This window comes from Bubalus kerabau, chromosome 15, assembly GCF_029407905.1.
Source record: "Bubalus kerabau isolate K-KA32 ecotype Philippines breed swamp buffalo chromosome 15, PCC_UOA_SB_1v2, whole genome shotgun sequence".
Lineage (NCBI taxonomy): Eukaryota > Metazoa > Chordata > Mammalia > Artiodactyla > Bovidae > Bubalus > Bubalus kerabau.
Window position 1 is genome coordinate 29206136 of NC_073638.1, and position 24879 is coordinate 29231014.

Consider the following 24879-nt stretch of genomic DNA (forward strand, 5'->3'; position numbering starts at 1 on the left):
AATCTGTATTCATAGTTGTTATTTTTCACAGAATCATTTGGCAAGAAATTACAGACATGATATCTCTTGACCTAAAAATACTTCAACATGTGTTTCCCAGGAATAATGCATTCTTTTAAATAACCATAATAAAATTATTCAATTTGGGACATTTATCACTGATACGATAGCATTATCTTATATAACATAATCATTCAAATTTCTTGAATTGTGTTATCTATGTCCTTTAATGCTTTTTATTTTTATCCAAGGTCGCTTGTTGCATTTATTTGCCAAATTTTTTTAGTCTTCTTTAATTAAGAACAATTTTTCGGACTGAATTTTACCCTTACTATGTTGATCTTTTGGCAGAATAGAGGTCAGTTGGTTTGTAGTGCTTGCATGCATGCTCAGTCACTCAGCTGTGTCAGACTCTTTGTGACCCTACGGACTGTAGCCATTGGTTTGTAGATTATTCTTTTGTTTTAATTTGCCAACTATCTCATCATGATTAGATTCACGTTAACGCCTTTCTTTTTAAATTCTCTTCTTCCAAGTTTTAAATTTTATATGTGAAATGTTTCTAACAATGAGTCGTCTCAATGCCTTATTGAGTTATATAGAAATCCAAATCTGCTGTAGATGTCTAATTAAAAAAGTGTGAGTAGTTTTTGGTTACTTGAACTATTCTTGTTGACATGCTAGTTTTAGAGAATAAAGAGGAGTAACATGGATTTTTTTTCTGCAAGTATGGATCAAGTTGCTTCAATTATGTCCAACTCTTGGTGACCCTAAGGACTATAGCCTGCCAGGCTCCTCTGTCCATGGGATTCTCCAGGCAAGAATACTGGAGTGGGTTGCCATTTCCTTCTCCAGGGGGACACATACTTTTAATCTAGTGTTCATAAATGGATTTCAGGGAGAATCTAAACTACCTAAAGTTATATGAAAAAGTTTGTTTGTACATAAGTATATTTATCTGGATAGAAGGAACAAAGTTTTCCTCAGATCATACATGCTTATCAAAGTATACCTTTGGTCTTTGGGTACTTGAAGCTTATGTGGTTCTTTTGTTTGTTTGTTTTTCGGTCATGCCCCTATAGCATGCAAGATCTTAGTTCCCCAACCAGGGAGTGAACCTGTGAACCTGTGCCCTGCAGTGGAAGCATGGAATCCTAACTACTGGGCCAACAGAGAATCTCTGAACCTTACATGTTAATAGTGATCCAGCTGCCAGTTCAAACAAGAAATAGTTTAGTGGTCCACTAAACACTAGGAAACTTTAGTTTATCCCTTGAGGTATTCACATTTCTCTTAAAGAACAGTTTTAGGGAAAGCTTTAGTGATAGGGAATTATTAATTAGTTTTTAACTTTTTAAATCATGTGTGTATTTTTTTTATTTTTGCATTCTTCCACTTAGACCTTCAGGCCCTAGCAAGGCTCTGAAACTAGGAGCCAAAGGAAAGGAAGTAGATAACTTCGTTGACAAATTGAAATCTGAAGGTGAAAATATCATATCCTCCAATATGGGCAAGCGTACCTCTGAAGCAACCAAAGTGCATGCTCCACCCATTAATATGGAGAGGTAAGTGGTAACTTGTTAAGTAGGAACAGACCACATGGTGTTAAAAATTTTTTTATCTCAATACTTTATAAATTCTTTTTGTGTTTTTTAATTTTTCCAGATTTAAAAGACTTAAGAGTATATTCTAAACAGCAGGGTTCTACTGTATATTATCACACAGGGAACTACATTCAATATCCTGTGATAAACCATAATGGAAAGGAATATGAAAAAAATAAATATGTATAACTGAGTCACTTTGCTGTACAGTAGACATTAAACACAACATTGTAAATCAGCTACACTTCAGTAAAATTTTAGGTATGAACATGAGATATTCCCCCTCTGCCCTCTTCGAACCATGATTGGGGACTCTTAGCCTTCTGTTTTCTGTTTAGAACTTAACCTTTCTACCAACTCTGTGGTGGTTAAATTAAACAAAAAATAACTTTTCTTCATGCTTAGTTTATACTTTGTCTCTTAAAATGGACTTGAATTGGAGTACTAGAACAGTGATTCGCTCTGTACTATATTTTGGCATGTCTTTCTCTAATTAGGACAAAAATTATAAATATCTTTAGTAGCAAAATGTGTTATTTTTGCTTTTTAAGTATTTAAAGCCAGTATAGAATATTTTGATTTGTCTCTTATCGCTGGACTATGGTACTGGTTGGTAACATTTTTAAGTGGTAGTTATCAAATTCACACTTTCATGACTCAGATTTCTTGTCTTGAAGCCCAGACTTTCTACTGTTATAAATGATTTTGAGGTCAGGTGAAAGATGAGTCTGGGAGGATACCTCTATCAGGTGTGCTTCAAAGAGGAGTATTTTGTGTGTCTTATTTTATATGAAATGAACAGGGTTTTGTTGGGATAAATCTTTCAAATCACTGAAGTTCCTGTGTTATTCCTAGTGGTTGCTCTGAGGGAGACAGGTTTGACACTATTTTAATAAGATGTTGGAGACTATCATGTACTAGAGAGCTTGAAACTCTTTTCTGAATGTTGGAATACTTCTTGAGCATGGAGCAAATGCTTATGAAGGTAAATGACACCATGCATTGTCTTTAGATACATCTCTCTGTGGTCTTGAGTCTCATGCTTTTGTTTCTGGGAAGACTTAGAGGTTGGAACAGAATAAAGTAGGACGCCAGCATACTTTTTTAAACCACTGAGGTTCACCCAGCTAAAACCTGTTTTAGTGAGGAATATGGATAGATTGTACTTAATAATGGCCCATAGCAGCAGTACCTTTTACTTTACTTATTTTAAAAACTAGATTATACATTTATGTAGTTGTTCAAAAGTCAAAAGGTTCAAAGGATGTTACACTAAAACTTCTTCCTACCCAGCCATTTGAGGTTCTCTCTTCAGATACAACTAGTACTAACTAGTTTTTGTGTGTATCTTCCAAGAGAGATAATATATGTATAGATGAATAAAAATATGGTATAATTTCTGTTTTTCTCTTGTTATACATAAGCGGTGGTGTACTTAACACATTTTCCACTTGCTTTTTTTCACTGCAGTTCAGTCGCTCAGTCGTATCCAATTCTTTGTGACCCCATGGACTGCAGCCCGCCAGGGCTCACTGTCTATCACCAACTCCCGGAATTTACTCATACTCATATCCATTGAGTCAGTAATGCCATCCAACCATCTCATCCTCTGTTGTCCACTTCTCCTCCTGCTTTCAATCTTTCCCAGCATCAGGGTCTTTTCAAATGAGTCACTTCTTCACATCAGGTGGCCTAAGTATTGGAGTTTCAGCTTCAGCATCAGTCCTTTCAGTGAATATTCAGGGCTGATTTCCTTTAGGATTGACTGGTTGGATCTCTTTGCAGTCCAAGGGACTCTCAAGAGTCTTCTCCAACACCACAGTTCAAATGCATCAATTCTTCAGTGCTCAGCTTTCTTTATAGTCCAACTCTCACATCCATACATGACTACTGGAAAAACCATAGCTTTGACTAGACAGACCTTTTCAGCAAAGTTACGTCTCTTTTTAATACGCTGTCCAGGTTGGTCCTAACTTTCCTTCTAAGGAGTAAGCGTCTTTTAATTTCATGGCTGCAGTCACCATCTGCAGTGATCTTGGAGCCCAAAAAATTAAAGTCTGTCACTGTTTCCATCGTTTACCCATCTATGTGCCATGAAATGATGGGACCGGATGCCATGATCTTAGTTTTCTGAACGTTGAGTTTTAAGCCAGCTTTTTCACTCTCCTCTTTCACTGTCATCTAGAGGCTCTTTAGTTCTTCTTCACTTTCTGCCATAAGGGTGGTGGTATCTGCATATCTGAGGTTATTGATATTTCTCCTGGCAATCTTGATTTCACCTTGTGCTTCATCCAACCCAGAGTCTCTCATGATGTACTTACTCTGCATAAAAGTTAAATAAGCAGGGTGACAATATCCAGACTTGACGTACTCCTTTCCCTGTTTGTAACCAGTTTGTTGTATGATGTCCAGTTCTAACTGTTGCTTCTTGACCTACATACAGATTTCTCAGGAGGCAGGTAAAGTGGTCTGGTATTCCCATCTTTTGAAGAATTTTCCAGTTTGTTGTGATCTACACAGTCAAAGGCTTTGGCATAATCAATAAAGCAGAAGTAGATTGTTTCTGGTATTCTCTTGCCTTTTCTATGATCCAACGGATGTTGGCAATTTGATCTCTGGTTCCTTTGCCTTTTCTAAATCCAGCTTGAATATCTGGAAGTTCATGCTTCACATACTGTGGAAGCCTGGGTTGGAGAATTTTGAGCATTACTTCGCTAGTGTGTGAGATGAGTGCAGTTGTGTGATAGTTTGAACATTCTTTGGCATTGCCTTTCTTTGGAACTGAAATGAAAACTGACCTTTTCCAGTCCTGTGGCCACTGCTGAGTTTTCCAAATTTGCTGGCATATTGAGTGCAGCACTTTCACAGCATCATCTTTTAGGATTTGAAATAGCTCAGCTGGAATTCCATCACCTCCACTAGCTTTGCTTATAGTGATGCATCCTAAGACCCACTTGACTTCACATTCCAGGATGTCTGGCTCTAGGTGAATGATCATACCATCGTGGTTATCTGGGTCATGAAGATCTTCTTTGTACAGTTCTTCTGTGTATCCTTGCCACCTCTTCTTAATATCTTCTGCTTCTGTTAGGTCCATACCATTTCTGTCCTTTATTTTGCCCATTTTTGCATGAAATGTTCCCTTGGTACCTCTAATTTTCTTGAAGAGATCTCTAGTCTTTCCCATTCTGTTGTTTTCCTCTGTTCCTTTGTACTGATCACAGAGGAAGGCTTTCCTAACTCTCCTTGCTATTCTTTGGAACTCTGCATTCAAATGGGTACAGCTTTGCTTTTCTCTTTTGCCTTTAGCTTTTCTTCTTTTCACAGCTATTTGTAAGGCCTCCTCAGACAACCATTTTGCCTTTTTGAATTTCTTTTTCTTGGGGATGGTCTTGATCCCTGCCTCCTGTACAGTGTCATGAACCTCCTTCTATAATTCTTCAGGCACTCTATCGCATCTAATCCCTTGAATCTATTTGTTACTTCCACTGTATAATCATAAGGGATTTGATTTAGGTCATACCTGAATGGTCTAGTAGTTTCCCCTACTTTCTTCAATTTAAGTATGAATTTGGCAATAAGGAGTTCATGATTGGAGCCACAGTCAGCTGCCAGTCTTGTTTTTGCTAACTGTATAAAGCTTCTCCATCTTTGGCTGCAAAGAATATAATCAGTCTGATTTTGGTATTGACTATCTGGTGATGTCCATGTGTAGATCTTCTTTTGTGTTGTCAGAAGAGAGAGTGCTATGACCAGTGTGTTCTCGTCACAAAACTCTGTTAGCCTTTGCCCTGCTTCATTTTATACTCCAAGGACAAATTTGCCAGTTACTCCAGCTTTCTCTTGACTTCCTTCTTTTGCATTCCAATCCCCTATGATGAAAAGGACATCTTTTTTGGGTGTTATAAGGAAATTTTTTTCTGTAATTAAGTGAAAAATCAATTGATGACTGGGAGAAACATCAATAACAGATACGCAGATGACACCACCCTTATGCAGAAAGCAAAGAAGAACTAAAGAGCCTCTTGATGAAAGTGAAAGAGGAGAGTGGCTTAAAACACAACATTCAAAAAACCAAGATCATGGCATCTGGTCTCATCACTTAATGGCACATAGATGGGTAAATGATGGAAACAGTGACAGACTTTAATTTTCGGGGCTTCAAGATCACTGCAGATGGTGACTGCAGCCATGAAATGAAAGACGCTTGCTCCTTGGAAGAAAAGCTATGACCAACCTAGACAGCATATTAAAAAGCAGAGACATTACTTTGCCGACAAAGGTTCGTCTAGTCAACGCTATGGTTTTTCCAGTGGTCATGTATGGATGTGAGAACTGGACTGTGAAGAAGGCTGAGTGCTGAAGAATTGATGCTTTTGAACTGTGGTGTTGGAGAAGACTCTTGAGAGTCCCTTGGACTGCAAGGAGATCCAACCAGTCCATCCTAAAGGAGATCAGTCCTGGGTGTTCATTGGAAGGACTGATGCTGAAGCTTAAACTCCAATACTTAGGCCACCTGATGTGAAGAAGTGACTCATTTGAAAAGACCCTGATGATGGGAAAGATTGAAAGCAGGAGAAGTGGACAACAGAGGATGAGATGGTTGTATGGCGTCACCGACTTAATGGACATGAGTTTGAGCAAGCTCCAGGTGTTGGTGTTGGACAGGGAAGCCTGGCGTGCTGCAGTCCATGGAATTGCAAAGAGTTCGACATGACTGAGCAACTGAACTGAACGGATAAATTTATGAAGTTAATAACAGAGCTGTGGTTATGTGAGAGAATATTGTATTCTCACAAAGTACATTCTGAAAAATGTTTAGGGGTAAGGGACCATGATGTATATGATCTGCATGTAGATAATTCAGGAGAAAAAGTAAAATATAGTTACATAGAGATGCAAATGATCAAACAAATGGGATAAAATATTAGCAATAGATAAAAAAGGGTATACCTATATTCCTGTTACCATTTTAATTTTTTTTTTTTTTTTTTTTTTTTTTTTCTCTTTTTTGGCCACACCATGCAACGTGTGAAAACTTAGTTCCCTGACCAGGGATTGAACCCACTCCCTGTGGGTGCAGCGTCTTAACCACTGGACCACCAGAAAAGTCCCTGATTTTTTAATTCTTGACATTATTTTCAAATAAAAAACTTTGTCGGTTGTTCCTCTTTTTCTTGTAATTGCTCAGTATTCATTTTGTTGACATACTTTTATGTATTTAAGTCATCCTAGTGATGGACATTTGTTTCTAAACTTCTGCTATTGCAAACAGTCTTTCAGTGAATAACATACATTGTTTTGCACAGGTGCAGACTTATCTGTACAATGAAGAATCGCTAAACCTAAGGATATAATGCTTTATTTTATTTTCTATAGTGATAAAGTATTCTTTTCCTTTTTTAAAAAATTGAAATGTAGTTGATTTACAGTGTTGTATTCATTTCTTTTGTACAGCAGAGTGACTCAGTTATGCATATATAGATATAGGAATTCTTTTCTATTATGGTTTATCCTGGGAGATTGGATATAGTTCCCTGTGCTATACAGCAGGACCTTGCTTTTTATCCATTCTAAATGTAATAGTTTGGCGTACAGCAACAAAGACCCAAAGCAATCAAAAATAAATTTTTAACAAAATGTAATAGTTTGTATAATGCTATAAATTTTGATACATAATGGCAGCAACATCTTAAAATAAGTTGCTGATGGCTAATCAACATTAAGCCCCAGAGAAAAGGAATTCTGATTTTTACCTTTCTGAACAAATTTATTTTTCTTTCTCTACAGTGTGCACATGAAGATTGAGGAAAAGATCACATTAACCTGTGGCCGAGATGGAGGATTACAGAACATGGAGCTGCACGGCATGATCATGCTTAGGATCTCAGATGATAAATTTGGCCGAATTCGTCTTCATGTGGAAAATGAAGACAAGAAAGGAGTACAGCTACAGGTGCATAGAGGCTTTTAATAAGGGATTATTAAGGTTTTTGTCTACTTAGCACAGTCTTGTTCAGCTGGAGTTCCTGTATGAACCATAGAACACAGATGATTATTTATTTTATGTAACTAGTACCATTCTAAATGCATAGGAAAAAAGTTAATCTGTTATCTACAGTGGATGCCTTGAGTCAATAAATGCCTTCCCAGGCCAGTTGTGAGTGATTGACAGCAGCTGTATTAGTATGGCCTTTTACTATTGAAATTGAGTGAAAGGTCATCTTGAAATCTAATAAATGACTTCATACTCACTAACAGAGGTACAAAGAGATGCTTATCTGTTACTATTATGCAAAAGTAAATTCATTTAGGATTTTGCTTGAAGTATAGTTAAAGAAACAACAAGGTTTAAAACTTAATGGGCAGGTGTTTTATTGAAACAAATTATGACACTGCGCATTTCTGCTACTCTATAAACTGCCAGTGTTTGTTTTGTTAGCTGAAGGGTAGTATCTAATGGTATATTCAAAATGTACATAGAATTCTTAAAAATAAGTATGTTCCACCTATGTGGCTTCTTTCTAAGAAACCTTTATAACAGTTGTTCTTGTTACATTTTATTTACTTATTTTCAAAAATTTTATTTATTGATGGTTTGGCTGAGTCTTTGTTGCTGCATAGGCTGCTCTCTAGCTATGGTGTGCAGGCTTCTCATTGCAGTGGCTTCTTTTGTTTCAGAGTATAGGCTCTAGGTCCACGAGCTTCAGTAGTTGAGGCTTCCAGGCTCTAGGAAATAGCCTCAATAGTTTTGGTGCACAGGCTCAATAGTTGTAGCTCACGGACTTAGTTGCTTCGTGGCATGTGGGATCTTCCCGAATCAGGGATTGGTCACCTGCATTGGCAGGTGGATTCTTTACCATTGAGCCACAGAAGTCCTGTCTTATTTTATTTTTAAAAATTTTTGGCCGCACTGTGTGGAGTATGGGATCTTAGTTCCCTGACCAGGTATCAAACCCACCTCCTCTCCATTAGAAGGGTGGAGTCTTAACCACTGGTCCACCAAGGAAGATTGTTATATTTTATTTAGATAGTTGATCTTACATCTCTTGTCACAAGAACAAAGCCTTTTCAGAGAAGAAGATGATTTTGTCTGCTTTTTTCCCTCCTTCATAGTTCAGTTCATTTCAGCTCAGTCGTGTTCAACTCTTTGCGACCCCATGCACTGTGGCATGCCAGGCTTCCCTGTCCATCACCAACTCCCGGAACTTGACAAACTCATGTCCATCAAGTCAGTGATGCCATCCAACCATCTCATCCTCTTTCATCCACTTCTCCTCCTGCCTTCAGTCTTTCCCAGCATCATGGTCTTTTCAAATGAGTCACTTCTTCGCATCAGGTGGCCAAAGTATTGGAGTTTCAGCATCAGTCCTTCCAATGAATATTCAGGACTGATTTCCTTTAGGAATGACTGGTTGGATCTCATTGCAGTCCAAGAGACTCTCAAGAGTCTTTTCCAACACCACAGTTGAAAAGCATAACCAACACACAATTGTCTTTTGGAAGTAGTGCTTATATTATTTGACAGTAGCATTGCTGGCTTGTAAAGTGTATGTAGTCAATCAATCCAAAAGTTTCTTCTTTTTCCTTTTTTCCCCTAATATGACTTCTTTAAAAAAGATTGGTCCATCTTATTTGGCCTGAGTTTGAGCAACTTTAGCTCTCTACACAAAATTGCAAGTAAACTTTGCACAGAGCTTTTCCCTCTCCTTCGTTAGTGTAAGGTGAGGACTACTGTGTGACAAAGACAGCTGATCAACCTCTGACCCTGCTCTTCTATTTGGCAAGCTTGGCCTCACCATGAGGCTGCTCCACCTAAAGTATTTTTGTAAAGGACTTGGCTGATGGTCTTTTAACTTTTTCAGTTACAAAATTACTAACTTGTTACTTACAAACAAAATGGTTTAGAGTAAAAATTACTTTATTGCTATTTTGAAATGTCTTAAATCTTGAAAAGTCTTTCAGGGACCTCCCTGGTGGTTCAGTAGTTAAGATTCCACCTTCCAATGCAGGGGATGTGGGTTTGATCCCTGGTAGGGGAACTAAGATCCCATATGCTGTGGGGTTGCTAAGCCTGCTCACCGCAATGAAGACCCGGTGCAGTCAAAATTTTTTAAAACACAGTCTTTGAAGTAGGGAAATCTTTCTTCAAAATCAAAAATAATTGGAATTTTTTAGGCACCCTATTTTAGATGTTTAGATTATGGGCCATGTAAGACCAAAAGGAATTTATTTCCTGTCTTGTCATGTCTGAACCTCAGAAATTTTCTTTCCTTTCTCATTTCAGACCCATCCAAATGTGGATAAAAAACTTTTCACTGCAGAATCTCTAATTGGTTTGAAGAATCCAGAGAAGTCATTTCCAGTCAACAGTGATGTAGGGGTGCTGAAGTGGAGACTACAGACCACAGAGGAATCTTTTATTCCACTGACAAGTAAGTGCCTCTGGCCAGTCCTACTAAGCTAGTCTGCGCTGAGAATTAGAAATAGCCCTGACTTGTGCACTCTTACCCTTATTGCCGTAATTCTTTTTGACAAAATGACCTTTTAAAATGGACTGTATTTTAATGATTAGATTTAATTTTTAATATCTTTAATTTTGAAACCATTGTTTCCAATAGTTTACATTAGAATGTTTTAAGGCTTGCTGGTATCAGTTTTGATTTGCAGTCTTAACTTTGCTTCATTCTTTTCCTAATGTTTAGTATACTTGCTTTGCTTTTGTCTTCAGTTAATTGCTGGCCCTCAGAAAGTGGAAATGGTTGTGATGTCAACATAGAATATGAGCTACAAGAAGATAATTTAGAACTGAATGATGTGGTTATCACCATTCCACTCCCGTAAGTTCCCCACATAACTTTTTCTATAGTGAGCTTATAGAACTAGTCTTTCAGAACTCAGTTTTGGAGGCAACACTTAGCTGACTGTCCATGCTAAGATATATAAGATACAAAGGCCAGTTGTGAAAGAAGCCTGGTACAAAAGACTGCATACTAACTGTATGATTCCATGTATAAGACATTCTGAAAAGGTAATACTCTTGGTAGAGAAATCAGGCATTTGACTGCAGAGGAGCACAAGGAAACTTTGGAGATGATGGAAATATTCTGTGACTTGATTGTAATGTGCTTACAAGATACATTTGTCAAAATGTATACAACTGTATACTTTTGAAGGAGTGCATATTACTGACTTTAAAGCCAAACATACAAAGTTGGTTGTAGTTCTAAAGCTGTGTTTTCAGATGTTGGTCTTCAGTTTGTTCCTGTAGTAATGAAGGTTTCCAGAAGGAGGAGCCAGTTCTCTGTTTTGTTTTGCAACTGTTGAAGAAATTGAGTCTGTCAGACTGAATTCTTTTTTCACCTTCTTTGCTAAGTTACCAGCTAAAGATGAGAGTATGATTTCAGGGTACTATTCTTGGTGAAACAAGATATTTGCATTAGTTTCAGGAAGTTTTCTAACAACTTCATTGAGGTATGGTTGACATGCAATAAACTACATATGTTTAAATTGTACAGTTGGATAAGTTTTGACCTATATGCACCTGTGAAACCATGATCACAATTAAAATAACAAAAAATCCATCACCCCCAGAAGTTTAGTTCCAGTAAGTTTTGATGTATGCTTAAATGGCATACTTTCTAGGATCACCTAGAAATACTCGACTTTATCTCCTCACTAGCATTTCTAGTGACTGAACTATTATTATTTCACCATTGAATCCCTGCTCCTCTCCTCTGCCTCTCAGCATCCCCATGATTAAGTACAGGGCTTAATAATGAATAAGTAGTAAGTATATTCTTAGTATGTTTTTACTATTAAATTGCTCAGTTATTATTATAGAGAAAATGGTTCTAATTTAATATGCAGGTTTATTCAAATTAATTTTAAATTAATTTGAATTAAAATTAAATTAATTTGTAGTTTGATTCAGGTCTTGACATGGCCAGGTCTGGTTTTAGTCATTCTTATTTCCATTTTTTAAAACATGAGTTATTACCAGTGTCCCCTTTAATGGGCTAATCATCTTAATTCTTCACAGCTTGCTTGTTATTTCAGAACAGTAGATGTCTGCCTTGAACCGTCCTGAGACTTGGGCGTTGGTGACAGGTGTGGGTTTTATTTTGTCAAGATTTATTTTGCAAGACTATTTTTAGGATGCCACAAGTTTTGGGCCTCTCCATCTACCCTATAATTGTGGTTATGGTGGTTTCCTGTGTCTTAGTTCAATTTTGCAACAGTCTCCAGAAGAGACCCTTGGACAGCACTTTACCCTTTTGTCTAGAACTGATCAAATTAGAGCTCAGAACCAGAATGGGAACAAGGGCAAAGGGAAGAAACATATATACACCTGGGACCATAAAAGAGTTAATTGTGTTATCTCACTCTTTATCAAAGTTTTTCTGGTCTCCCTTATTTATGGAGCCCCTAGTGCAAACATTGGATGTCACTGGTGAATTAAAAGGTGGTAAATTTAGAATGTGTAGGAGTAGGTGACACTGCCTGTCAGCCATGTGTGGGGGTGTGAAATACATCCTAACTAGCCCTGGTTCTCCTGCAGATTTAGGACAACTGTGTATCTCTCTTTCCCATCATGCTAACGTTTTGCCCAGGGGCAGTTGTTCTTTCACTTACCAAATAAAAGTTCATTTCCTGGATTGTAAATCAAATAAACCCACTGGCATCAACTACAGTAAGTTTGAAACATTCTGAAATCTTTTGAAAACATTCTCAAAGGTCCAAATTCATTTCCATTCTAAATAACCATAGGCATTTTAAGTTCTCCCCCACTGTTACTATCAACCTGTTTTTCCCCTCATTGGCATCTATAAAGAGAACAACACTGTGTTAAAATTCCTTCTTGACAGTGCAGCAAACCATCAGTGCAGGATTTTTTGAAATATATCCCACTTCACACATTTGTCAGTCTCAGTCCCCTGCCAGCTCCAGATCTAGTCCATAAGTTGGAACAGCTCATGACTGTGTGCCAGTTACTTACGGTTGTATATATCTGTACCTACAGAAGGGATGACTGAAACCCTTAACCAGTGTAAGGGTCCTTGAGGTTATTAAGGAGTCTAATTTTTTCTAGGACTGTATAAAAGTAGGAAGAATTTGAGAAGCATAATCAAATTTGGGGCTGGTTTTCCTTGGCAGAGTTTTTCTAACTCTGGACAGCTGACTTGACACGGGTGTTTCTTGTGGCAGATCTGGTGTTGGCGCTCCAGTGATTGGTGAGATTGATGGCGAGTATCGACATGACAGTCGACGAAATACCTTGGAGTGGTGCCTGCCAGTGATTGATGCCAAAAATAAGAGTGGCAGCCTTGAGTTCAGCATTGCTGGGCAGCCCAATGACTTCTTCCCTGTTCAAGTCTCCTTCATCTCCAAAAAAAATTACTGTAACATACAGGTATTCCCTTTTAATAGAAATCTTACACGGGGAAGGTGGTAGAACAGATGTTTAATAGGCAACATGACTTCATAGAGCAGAAAATCAGAAAAAACGATGTCCTCCATGGATTCCATTGCTGTCTCATTGTATTGCGTGCATGCTCAGTTGCTTCAGTCATGCTCGACTCTTTGCAGCCCTTTGGACTGTAGCCCACCAGGCTCTTCTGTCCATGGGATTCTCCAGGCAAGAATACTGGCGTGGGTTGCTGTGCCCTCCACGGGATCTTCGTGACCCAGGGATCAAACCCTAGTCTCCTGCATTACAGGCAGATTCTTTAATGCTGAGCCACAGTCTTGGTCAAATTCTTCACTTGTTTTATTTCAGTTTTTTTCTCTAGATCAGATAAAGAAATTGAATGTGATTATATATAAAAGTGTTATGGGTTGTGCAGGAATCATATCTCTTAGTTGCCGGTGTGTTCAATAATCTCATGTATCTTAGAATCCGTTTACCAAAGCATTTAGCACATGACTTAGTAATCCCTTTTGTAGTATTGTCACTTGATTTGAACCCAAAGACTGCTTCCCATCATTAATATGGATTTATAAGCCATTTCTGCTGTAAACTTTGTCCTTTAGGTAGACAAAACAGTGGAAATTTGTGAACTTCCTTATTTATTTGTTTAGGCTGCACCACATGGCTTGCAGGATCTTAGTTTCTCAACCAGGGATTGAACCCAGGCCCATGGCAGTGAAAGTGCCAAATCCTAACCACAGGACTGCCAGGAAATTCCCTGTAGACTGTTTAGGTCATTATTTTTAACTCCTTGTTTTTCTAGTTTTTGAAATTGCATTACAAGCACTGAGTTTATATTGTCATCTTCCCCTCTGACTTGTTGATTTGCACTCTTACCTTTCCGGATGGTCTCTGTCTCTCCTTTTAAGTGCTTGGAAAGTTATAATTTCCTCTCTCAGTTTTCTCTCTCCCCTGCCCCCACTCAGTTATTGGCTCAGCCCCATCAGTATTGGAGCACATTGTTGAACTCGAGACATTTTCCTGTTAGGGACCATTTGAAGAACAGGAGAGTATAAATTGCTCTATCAGAATTTCATTAGAAAATGTGAGTCAGTGGTTCAAGTTTTATGTTGGTGCCATTACAGGCACCATTGTTACAGGTAATTCATTAAACTGGATGTTTATTATTATTAATAAAAAGAAATCTCATTAGAACAACCCAGCCATATCTGGAAAATAAGTATGATAGAGTAGCTTAGAGAGACTTTGAGAGAACTTTTAACAAGTAATGTTGAGTTGTTAGAATACTGCCTTTTGGGTCAAAATGTTAATTGGTCATCCTTATAGAATGTCTGTGACCTAATGGGTTTTATAGGGCAGGGCCTGGGCAGTGGCCGCTTACTCTGGACCTTTTACTTAATACCATTCTACGTGTCATCCCAAGAGTTGTCTTTTCTGTCAAAGAACAGATTAATCATGTTGATGGGGAAGAGTGATGCTGTGAGCTACAGTTGTGAATTGAACTTTTTTAGTATTTCTGAGTTAAACTTTTAATACTGCTTTGGTGAATTTGGTCTGTTCTGTACTGAGAATTTAGCCAGCACCTTGAAGACCCGCTGTTCTGCTTTACCTTACTCCTTGTTTGTTTTCCTAGGTTACCAAAGTGACCCAGGTAGATGGAAACAGCCCTGTAAGGTTTTCCACAGAGACCACTTTCCTAGTGGATAAGTATGAAATTCTGTAGTACCAAGAAGAAGGAACCGAAAAGGAAAATTTTCAAATAAAGAAGAAGCCAACAGTGGCTGAAGAGTTTTTTACCCACAAGCCATTGGAGACCCTTTTTTTTCAAACACAGTGCACGATTCTCTGAGCGCAAGGACCCTCAACTCACCCTCAGTGTTTCAGTGTCACAGAGACGTTCTTTGGCAAACCAATGACACACCATAAAGGGAAAGGCTGCTGATTTCTTTGGCAGATTTAGTGGCCAGCTGGAAAGCAAGCTCTCCAGAGAATGCCCCCAGTTAAACATTCTCTCCCTTTGCCTAAGTTGTTCTTTTATTTGAATCCTTAAATATATTATATTTCATACTTTGTTTTTAAAAAGTATTCTCTGTGGAAGATTTTAATCTTTCACACTTCTTTACCTTCAGTTTTTTTCTTTTGTATATCCAATCAAGCCCTGGGATCATCTGCAAATAGGCATTGTATTTGGCACTCCCATAACAGGTTGATCTAATCCAGCCTTGATTTGTGGACTATACAAGTAAACTGCTTGAGAAGTATGAGGTCTACACATTAAAAGATAAGGTTGTCTTATGTCGTTTTCCTATATCTATTCATCCCTCCATTCCTTTGCCAAGCTGTTTTCCTTTCAGGCTTGTTGCTCTGCTTTAGAACACTACTGTGAATCCTATTGTGTAAAGACAGCTGAGAAGCAGCTTTCAGATGGCATAGCCCCCCCAGCTTCAAGGTGTCCGGGAGGAGAAGGGTCATGTCCAGTTAGGGATTTCACACCCACAGGTAATCATGTTTACTGCTGGTGCCACCCAGCCTTCCATTCTCCACATTTTGGGTACTTCAGCTACTACATGATAGCTCATGGTCTTTGTAATCCATTCACATTCCTGAGATTGACCACCTCCCTCTTCCTGAATGTTCTCTAAATGTCATCAGTTTTTTCCTTTCCATCTGAAATAAGGTTATGATTTTGGAGGCTGAACCCTCAGAGAGTCTTTGTGCCAATCCCGTGGGCCCTAAACTGTCAAGGAGACTCCAGTCTCACCACCAGGTCTTTAGCCTCTCAAGATGCAGCTGATTATATTGCTATATAGGAATTGCTGATAATACTCCTTTCTAGCTGCCTCAACATTTTTTCCAGCAGCCTATCCTTCCCATCTCTGAAACCCTTCCTCTTTCTCCCCTACGTCTTTTCTGTTGAGTGTCATCGTGTAGTGGTTGTTTCTCAGCGCCCCCCTCATCCGTTATTTCTTCAGTGGAGAAGACTGCATCAGCCAGCCTAGCGTTGGCTTTTAATTTGCACTGGGGATTGGTAGAGTTGTTGCCAGGCTGCAGCCACAGGCGGAGGAAGAGACAGATGACAGGAGACGACCTCCTGCACTTTTAGCTGGTTGGAGAGTACTACTCCCACTCTGAACAACATTTGGCCTTCCCTGCAAAGAGTGTCCTGTACTTCAAGCAAAGCAGCCACACACAAATGGCCATGGATGGAATTGTTTGCCAAAGAAATTTCTGGCCTTTCCCTTCCCCTTAATCGCATCAGGGAAGAATCCTTATCTCTAGCTTGGTTTCCACATAAGGTTTTTTGAGGAAGGGGACTGGGACAAGAAATCTGTCATGTAGTTATGTAGACAAGGAATCTTATTAATTCAGTTTTGTTGGAGAGTTGCTTGTCCATATGATTTTTTAAAAGTGAGATTTAGTTTCACAAAAACTTTTTTTTCTGAAATTACTTTTGGGGTAATATTTAAAATGAGAGACATTTTGTAACCCTGTAAAATACATAGGGAATATAACATTCCAGTGTACACAAAGAAGACAGATTCTTTAATCAAATAAAGTATTATAAAATGAATGTTTTTTAGACTGTTGACCCTCTCATACTTTGGTGTCTTCTTGCTGATTCAGAATGATGTAATGGGATCTGAGATTAAAAATTAATGATATGTTTCTTTTAAGAGGAAATAATCTCTAAGAGTGTTCATTACCTTTTCTCCCTATAACAAGTATTGTACCTCCTTGTGTATTCTTCTACATTTGAGAGCACATACACATGTACTCCTGACAGTAGCTTTTGAATTTGATGACACTACGGGCTTTTGATCCTCATTTTGTCAGGGGCAGTTGTAGAATCAGAAAAATGAAGCTTCATCTTGAAGGAGTAACCATAGATGGTGATATTTTGGTGCATTCTCTTCCCTATTAGACAAACAGTGGTAAGTAAGTGATGCAGGCATGAGTGATGAATGCCTTGGGAAATGCCTCAGAACAGGCTGCTTCCTTACTCTCTATTTAAATTTAAAAACTATAGAATGTCACCAAATTGGAAGGCAAATCTCTGATGAATAATAAGTTTCTGGAATGAATAAGTTTTTACTTTAATGGTGAGAGGGAAGATTTTGAATTTTTTTCCTTAAGAGAACTAGCAAATATCTTGTCTAATGTTGCTAAAGTGTAGCTTGGCTCCCTGAGGCTGTAACGTTAATCCAGTGAAATGAAGCACACCAAACCCACACCACACCCTCTGGCAGCTGATACCTCCATGGTGTCGACTGGACTTTTTGTTTTCTGCTTGTGAGGGAGACTCACAAAATAATTAGATCTGACTGAGTGTTCTGTTTGATGTAGGAGGTTTGTGGTTCCTGCTCTGAGTTAATTAATTCCACATAGAAGAGGTAGGGAGGGAATTGAGTTCCTTTTAAGAAAAGGTTTGTCATTGGTCTATACTCAGTATCAAACCCCAAATCAATCAGCCCATGCATCGCTGCAGGAAACATCGCCCTCAGTTAACATCGTACACACTAGGTAGCCTCTCAGAGATTTCCAGAGTCTATACAGAATAGCTTTTTAAAAAGTTATATGAGACTTTTTTGGCAGTCCGGTGGTTAAGACTCTGCCCTTCCACTGCAGGGGCTGCAGGTTCGAGCCCTGGTTGGTGAGCTAAGATCCAAAAAAAAAGTTTATATCTGCAGGGCTCATTGGAGGAAGAGAGGAAAATAGAAAGTCCCCATCCTCAAGAAGATTGAAATTGAACTGGAAGCAACAGCTGTACCTCCTTAAAAGTGTAGCTTTCTTGCTAAAGCAGACACACATCAACTGCAACCGGGGATACTCAGTGCGGGTCTCTAAGGGTGAGGGCTTTAGTCTGGTAGGTTTTAAAGGAATTAAGGAAGCAAAAATGCAGAATTGACTCCCCTGTATTATGCACAACTCTCATTGCAACCATCCTTTCTTGCCATTCCCTCTTTTGCCCCCTTTGGTAAATACACCTGCAGCTGTAGAGCTGCTCTGAAACGCCTAGAAGATCCACAAGTAGGTTGGCTGCTGTGTACTGCTCCCAACCCAAGAGCAGACATCTCTACAAGAGGCAGTTTCACCTCTCACCCTAGGGAGTTAGTGATTGATGAGGAGACAAGTCTTTAGGAAGTTTAGACTACTTTTCCAAACCGAGCTGTTGTCCCCGCTAAACACACGAGGTCAAGCAACCAGGCAGTTTAAAAGCTTAGGCCACTCCCCTATCCCCTACCTGCACAGGCCAGAAAGGAAAGTTTTTTGCCTTGCTGTTCATAGGGCAGGGGTTATGGGAACTTCCCATAGGTGTAATTCTGTGATCAGGTTGATGTGCTGTTTGGGAAAGAAGTGTTACAAATTCAAAGCCCTGAGAGAAATGGAAATAGGTCTTGTTTCCCATTTTTTGCCAGAATGAATCCTTGTTCGTATCTGCTCATACGAAGGTTCAGAGCCACGGAAGGTAGACAAGTCCAGTCTTCCATCCTACACAAAATTTCCACTCAGCTTGGAAGTATCTTAGCTGTGAATAGAAGTGTGGATTGCATAATTTCAAAAACAGGCTGAGAAGAGAGCTTTCTTTTCAGCTACTGAAGAAAGGTTTGAAGTTTCTCCCCAGGTTGGATGCAGTGAGGAGTTAGTTACTTGGCACCATTGGTGCCACCACACCTACACTAATGATGCCTGAGTTCAGGATCCAAAGACGCCAGAAGGGATAGCTTCCTGGGGTAGGGTGTGTATCTACAGGGATTGCTTGCTGTAATGAGCAATAATCACCTCTTTCTGAGGCTGGAGGGAGTACAATTTGAGAGGAGGGACAGCTGGGAAATGTGCTGTGGCTAGGACAGGGTGGGTGTGGAAATCCACTCCTGGCATTCATAACCAAGTGCAGAAGGCCTTCAAAAATCCACTCTTCCTTCCACACCCAGCCTTTGCCCTCTCCCCCTGCTTCCACCTCGGAAAGTCTGAAGCATGCTTGGAAAGCTGTTTTCTGCTTTCTTCTCTCTTCCTCCCCCTTTCTGAGCTTCCAGCTGCTCGACCTCTTGCGTAACTGTGCGAGAGCACTAAGTCTTTTTGATGGGCTCCAGATGTGGAGCGGGGTGGGGGTGGAGGGTGGTGATGGTAGGTCTGAAGTCCCCTGAGTGCTCTAACTGTGGGAACACAGGGCCCCGACACAGCGGGAGCAAGGACACTGCACAGAGCCTTTGTCATGGGCTCAGCAGACTGCTGGGCTGGGAGGACAGCAGTTGGGTGATATTTCAACCCCCTGCTTTAGCATCCGTGACAGGCTTGATTATTCCCCAAAATTCCTGACCAAGACAGTAAGGAAGAGTTGGATTTGTGAAGCACAGTTAAATGAAAAGTCTGTGAGGCACCCCAATCTGAGCCTCTTCCCTCAAATGCTGGGTCTTGGCACATAAGATACAAGTTTGGGGGTTGTTTCCTTTTCTTTTTATTTAACAGAATAGCCTGAAAATTACTGTTGTGATCTGCTTCATGAAAGGTGTTCAGAGTTAAAATACTTTTATGATCCTCAAATGATATGAAGAAAGAATAAGAGGCTTCTACTCTCAACACTGCTCCCCTACCCCCAGACAGATCCTGGGGCTTCCTGATACCCATGGCGCATGCTGAAGAATGATAGTTTGACCTCTGTTAGCTACAGCAGGTAGCTGCAAAGAGCCATCCACCCCCTCCTGCTTCTAGTCCCGTTGGTTCCAGCCTCCAGCTGGGTGTGGGGAGGGTCCCCCTGCTAGTGCTGGCCCTGTCAATGAGTGACCAAGGTTCCTGCAGTTCAGCCTCCTGCTGTTCCTGGGTTAAACAGGGAGGGTGCACAGTAAAAGCACTGAATCAGAAAAAGATTTGTCCACCCAAAGAGGACAAATTATTTTCTGCTGTCCCCTGCTCACTGGAATGTCACAGCCTTGGGGGCTTTCTGCTTCCTATCCTTCAGGGAGGAACAGTCTCAGGGATCCCTCCATTGCAGGTTTCAAAGGTCCAGTCTAGCTGAGTTCAGATCCCTAGGAACTCCCCCATCAGTCTCCTGGGGCAAGAGCTGGCTTTACAAGGTAAGGATCGGCTGTCAGCTTGGATTTCGGGTGGTGGTTGAAAAGGAGAATGACTTTCTCCCAGGCTCAGTTTCCAGGCTTCTCTAAGGTTTTCAGGTCCTCCCCACCCACTTCTTCCTTATTAAACCCTTACTCCTACAGAGACCCAAACTGCTACAGGATGCTGTGCTCAACCAGTTTGAGCACCAGTTTGCCTCCCAACTGTAATCCCGCGCGTTGTGGTGGGGGTGGAGTGACACGGGGGCAAGGTGATAATTCCATTCGGTTTTTCTATGCTTTACAGTTTGCGTGGCATTTTACCATGCCTTTTTTATATGTATCTTTAGAAATATCTGTGATGCCCTATCTGGACGGTTATTAACCCCATTTACAGCTCGTCCTGACGTAGGGGCTTGGAGTAGGATGAGGAGAAGGGGCGACAGAGGGTAGACAGACCTGGATACCTTCAGTAGATATTCGGAGATGTTAAGAACATGTATGGCTGCGACCATGAAGTTCACTGGGAGCTGATGGAGGATTCAGGCATCTAAAGTGAAAAAAAAGAGTAGGGGGCGGACTAGAGAGAAACGGGAAAACACCCTCAGAAGAGCCTTAAGGTCTAGGGGTGGAGGGTGGTCCAGGAGAGTCCGAAGGAGAGGGCGAGTGGGGCCAGGGGTGCGCTCTCGGTGGTGGTGGTGGAGAGCCCAGCTGCAGAGATGAACAAAGCGCGCGCTGTGCAGGCGTGGGGGGAGGTGCTGCTATGGGAAAGGCTGGGTGGGGGGACCTTGGGCTCCAGTCCCACAAGGGCGTCTCCTCTGGCTGGCCAGAGGACAGGACGGGGGGACGGGGACGGGGGCGGGGACTAGCGGGGGGGGGGGTAGGAAGGCGGGACCCACTTGCTCTCCTCCTACTCAGCGGGCTTCCAGGGAAAAGCAAGAGTGTCTTTCGGAGCCTGGGGCCGCGGTTGCCGAGCTGGGCAAAAGACCCGGTGTGCCCCTCTCCCCTCGAGGTGAGGGCGCTCCCTCCCGCTACGCCTGCGGGTCCCGCTCGCTGCGCGGCTGGGACGGGATAAGAGGAAGTCCCGGGGACCTGGCGAGAGCCCTCAGACCAGCTCTGGGCTGGAAGATCCCGGAAGAACCCGGTCGGGGAAGAGGGGCGCCGCAGGTGAGTGTGTAGGGACACCCGGGGCTTTGTGCTGAGCGGGCTCCGCTGCTCTCCCGGGAGCGGCTTGCTCCTGCCCTCCCGAGCCGCTGCCGGCGCCGCCACCAGAGGGGGCCCTTGCGCTCCGCCCCCCCACCGCCGCCCGCCGCCCCGGGGGGAACGCGGATCCTTGTCCCAGGACTTTCTTGCGGGCGACTGGGCGACACTCGTGGGGTCTTGTCCGCCTGCTCCGCACACCTCCCTTCTCCCGCCGACAGAAGGACTGAGAGTCCTGCGCCAGGACAGCGGGGTACCCTGGGGGCATCTCAGCTCCCGTCCCAGGCTGGGCCGCTTTGATGGGACAGGAAAGGGATGCGGAGTCGGGCTTGGAGGCAGTGCTGTCCTGAAGGGACCACTGGGTGTGTTCAGGGGATGGGTGGCACATCTGGGGCCTCTTGGGCCCTGCCAGGGCCCCGCGTCTTTAGCGGTCCAGGAGGCTGGAGGGGGGACCGTGGGAGCCGTGAGTCTCCGGCCCTTGCCACGCCCGCATAGTCCAGATTCGAATCCCTTGCGGAGTTCCCCCGTACCCGGGCTGAGCCAGGTCATCCGGGCTCCTCGGGGAAGGGGAAGCTCGAGGGCGGGGGCGGTGGGGGACTGGGAGGGGCCGCGGGGTTGCCGAGGCTTCCACGGACGCTTCCGCCGAGGCGCGCGCGAGCGGAGGCTGGGCGGGGAGACGCAGCGGCCCGGCGGGGGACCCAGGGCGCCGGGGCGGAGCTGCATTCTGGGTCCGTTAGCTCAGCCGTCCGGGAGGCTCCGGGGACTGACTCATCGGGCCGGTTACACACAAACACAACCTCCCCCACCACGTCAGGCAACCCACGCGCACACACACTCGGCGCCCCACCCGGCATCACCCGTGCACCCTTCCCACCGCGCACTCCACGCGGACACGCCCGTCTCTCCGCCGTGACACGTGTGGGGTCCAACACACACCTAGACCTCTACCCACTCCGCACGCACGCCAAGCACCCGCCGCTCTCGCAGGAAGCCCACATCCACATCTGCGGCCCCCGCGCACACGCAACCCGGGATTCACACACCCACCTGCCGCTCACGCCCATCACACACTCAGCCCGCACACACGAATGCTACGCGCGCGGCCCCCTCCCGCAGCCGCCCGCGGGGAGCCGGCGGTGTCTGGGGGCCGCGCCTTTCCCGGACCGCGCAAACAAGCGGCTCCTTCTCCCGGCACGGCCAAAGAAAGGCCGCTTGTCCGGCGTCAGCGGCGGGCGGGGCGGCCCAACACTGCGGCCTTGTCCCACCTGGCGGAGGGCGGCGAGGGGCAGCAGGGAGCCCTCCGTGCGGAGGCACCCCACCTCCACTCCGCACACAAATAAAATCACAGCCCCAAACTACACTCGCGCCTCGTTCCACCGCTTGCTCCAGCCCCGGCTGCCCGCCTACAGTCTCTGTCCACAGCTGGGTCCCCAGGCCAGCCCTCTGGACCCCTCTTTCACTCCAGAGCCTCACCTCCCGTCCCTACGCCGGTCTCTTCCTCCAAGACCCTGGGTACCTTCGACTGCTCCCCCGGACCGTCACCCCCTTACCTTGAGCACTCGTCTGTTCCCAGTCTCCCCCATCTCCTTCGTCCCCCAGTCGTTCTCCTCGGTCCCTGTCTCTCCTCCCCTCCTCCGCCTCCCCTGCGTCCCCTGGACTCCATCCTGTTTCCCACCTTCTTCCCCTCCTCCCCATCCTCTGCCCTAAGTCTTCTCTCCGCAGCCCTCCTTTTCCCTCCCTCTTCAGTCTCCCTCTTTTATTTTTCTCTCCAAACCCTTAATCTTCCCTCTGGTCCCACCCCTCCGCAGACCCTCGATTTTCCATCTCCTAAAGTTCTCTGACGGCTTCCCAGGTGGCGCTAGTGGTAACGAACCTGCCTGCCAGTGCAAGAGATGTAAGAGACGTGGGTTCGATCCCGGGTCGGGAAGATCCCCTGGCGGAAGAAATGGAAATCCACTCCAGTATTCTTGCCTGGAAAGTCCTGTAGACAGAGGAGCCTGGCGGGCTACAGTCCGTGGGATCTTAGAATCGGACACGACTGAGCGACTAACAGTCAAGTTCTCTGCGTCCTTTCCCCTACGTCCTCCCCGGCCCCTGCCCGGCTCCGGCGCCCCTCCCGCTGGGCTCCCGGCCTCAGGTTCCTTCCCTTCCCGGCCCCTTCCTCTGCCAGCGGCCCTTCTCGAGGGCAGACGCGGGCCGAAAGGATCCCAACCCGGCCTCGCTCCTGGGCCGTGCGACGCCCGGGCCACAGGGGACCGCTCTCCTCCTGGGCCGGCCTCCGGCCTTTCTTCTGGGGCCCGATTTGGAGGCTGGACTTCCTCCAATCCCTGTTGGTTCTGGACCTTTACAGTCGCTCGCCAGGGCCTCCCGCGCCCCTCGTTAAGGGACCGACCGAGTCCCCCAAAGCGGTGACTCTGGGAGCCCCACGCGGGCAGAGAGCTGGGGTCCAAGTAGGGCAGGGGATCCCCGGTGGCCTGGATGCCCGGGCGTTCGCGCTGGGCCGGGAGGCCGCAGGGCCCGGCGCGGGGTCACCTGCTGGAGCCCCGGCCTCGCCCACACGGGGCTCTCTAGACACCCAGGCCTCTGCCACCTTGCGCCCGAGGAGGCGCTTGGAGGTCTCAGCTCGCAGTGGGAGAACGCTATCGAGGGCCGGGGCTGACAGCGGCGCTTCCCCAGCCCTTCCTCCCAGACAGCCAGACACCCACCGCAGAGGCCTTTTTTTGGCAGCGGGCGGGCGGGGTTTCCCAGGACTGCGGCGGAGGCCGGAGGGGTGAGTCCGGTGGGTATAATTACAGCCCCGGGCAGTGGGCAGCCGGGTGGGACGGAAGCAGGTCGGCCACTGGGGCCGCTGGGGGGCGCCCTGGCGCAGCCCGCTTAGCTCTCCCCGCCGGGGGAGCGGCGGGAAGAGAGGGCGCCCCCCGGTGGCGGCTCTCCGGGCCGCTGTGCAGTCCCTGGGTCAGAGCACCGCCCGCGGGCTGGAATGCCTTGGTCTGGTGTATCTCCACTCCACCTGGATTGAGTTTCGGACCTGGAGCCACAGCCTCGCGCCTCCCTGTCTCTACATCTTTTCTTATCTTCTCCGTCTCTCCCTACACCTCTCTCCTTATCTCTTCCTGTTCTTTCACCTCCTTATTCCCTTCTCTTCTCTCCTCCAATCACTCTTTTCCCCCATCAACCTCTTTCCTTTCCAGGCTTTATCGCCACTTGAAATCCTTGGTGTAAATAAGTGAACACACTCACTGCTCCCTCACAGAGTGATGGTGACAAACTTGACAGATGAAGAAACTGAAGCCCAGAAAAGTGAAGCGACTTAAGTTCAGGAAGCTCATACTAGTAACTGGCATATTTACAGTGCTTGACACCTCACAGAGTGGCATTTGGTATAATACCTGAATCTCTAGGGCTTTCCTTGTGGCTCAGCTGGTAAGAAATCCGCATGCGATGCCAGAGACCTGGGTTCCATCCCTGGGTCGGGAAGATCCCCTGGAGAAGGAAATGGCAACCCACTCCAGTACTCTTGCTTAGAAAATCCTACGGCCGGAGAAGCCTGGTAGGCTACAGTCTGTGGGGTCGCAAAGAGTCGTGGGACACGACT

The 24879-nt window shown here is 44.3% G+C and overlaps 2 protein-coding genes across 17 annotated transcripts in view; both read left to right on the plus strand.

The window, feature by feature from the left end:
* The window catches only part of ARCN1 (archain 1), a 30683-nt gene extending 14077 nt beyond the window's left edge, over positions 1-16606 (plus strand). The window contains exons 5-10 of the mRNA XM_055548278.1: positions 1401-1565; positions 7395-7560; positions 9892-10039; positions 10336-10444; positions 12813-13017; positions 14669-16606. Coding sequence (XP_055404253.1) covers positions 1401-1565; positions 7395-7560; positions 9892-10039; positions 10336-10444; positions 12813-13017; positions 14669-14758 — 883 coding nt within the window. The 3' untranslated portion in view covers positions 14759-16606. The remainder of the gene's footprint in view (positions 1-1400; positions 1566-7394; positions 7561-9891; positions 10040-10335; positions 10445-12812; positions 13018-14668) is intronic.
* A 4406-nt stretch (positions 16607-21012) lies between these two features.
* Positions 21013-24879, plus strand: part of PHLDB1 (pleckstrin homology like domain family B member 1) — a 49070-nt gene continuing 45203 nt past the window's right edge. For all 16 annotated transcript variants that reach the window (XM_055548280.1, XM_055548279.1, XM_055548281.1 and 13 more), the window contains exon 1: positions 21013-21251. The gene's annotated coding sequence lies outside the window, so the exon portion shown is untranslated. The remainder of the gene's footprint in view (positions 21252-24879) is intronic.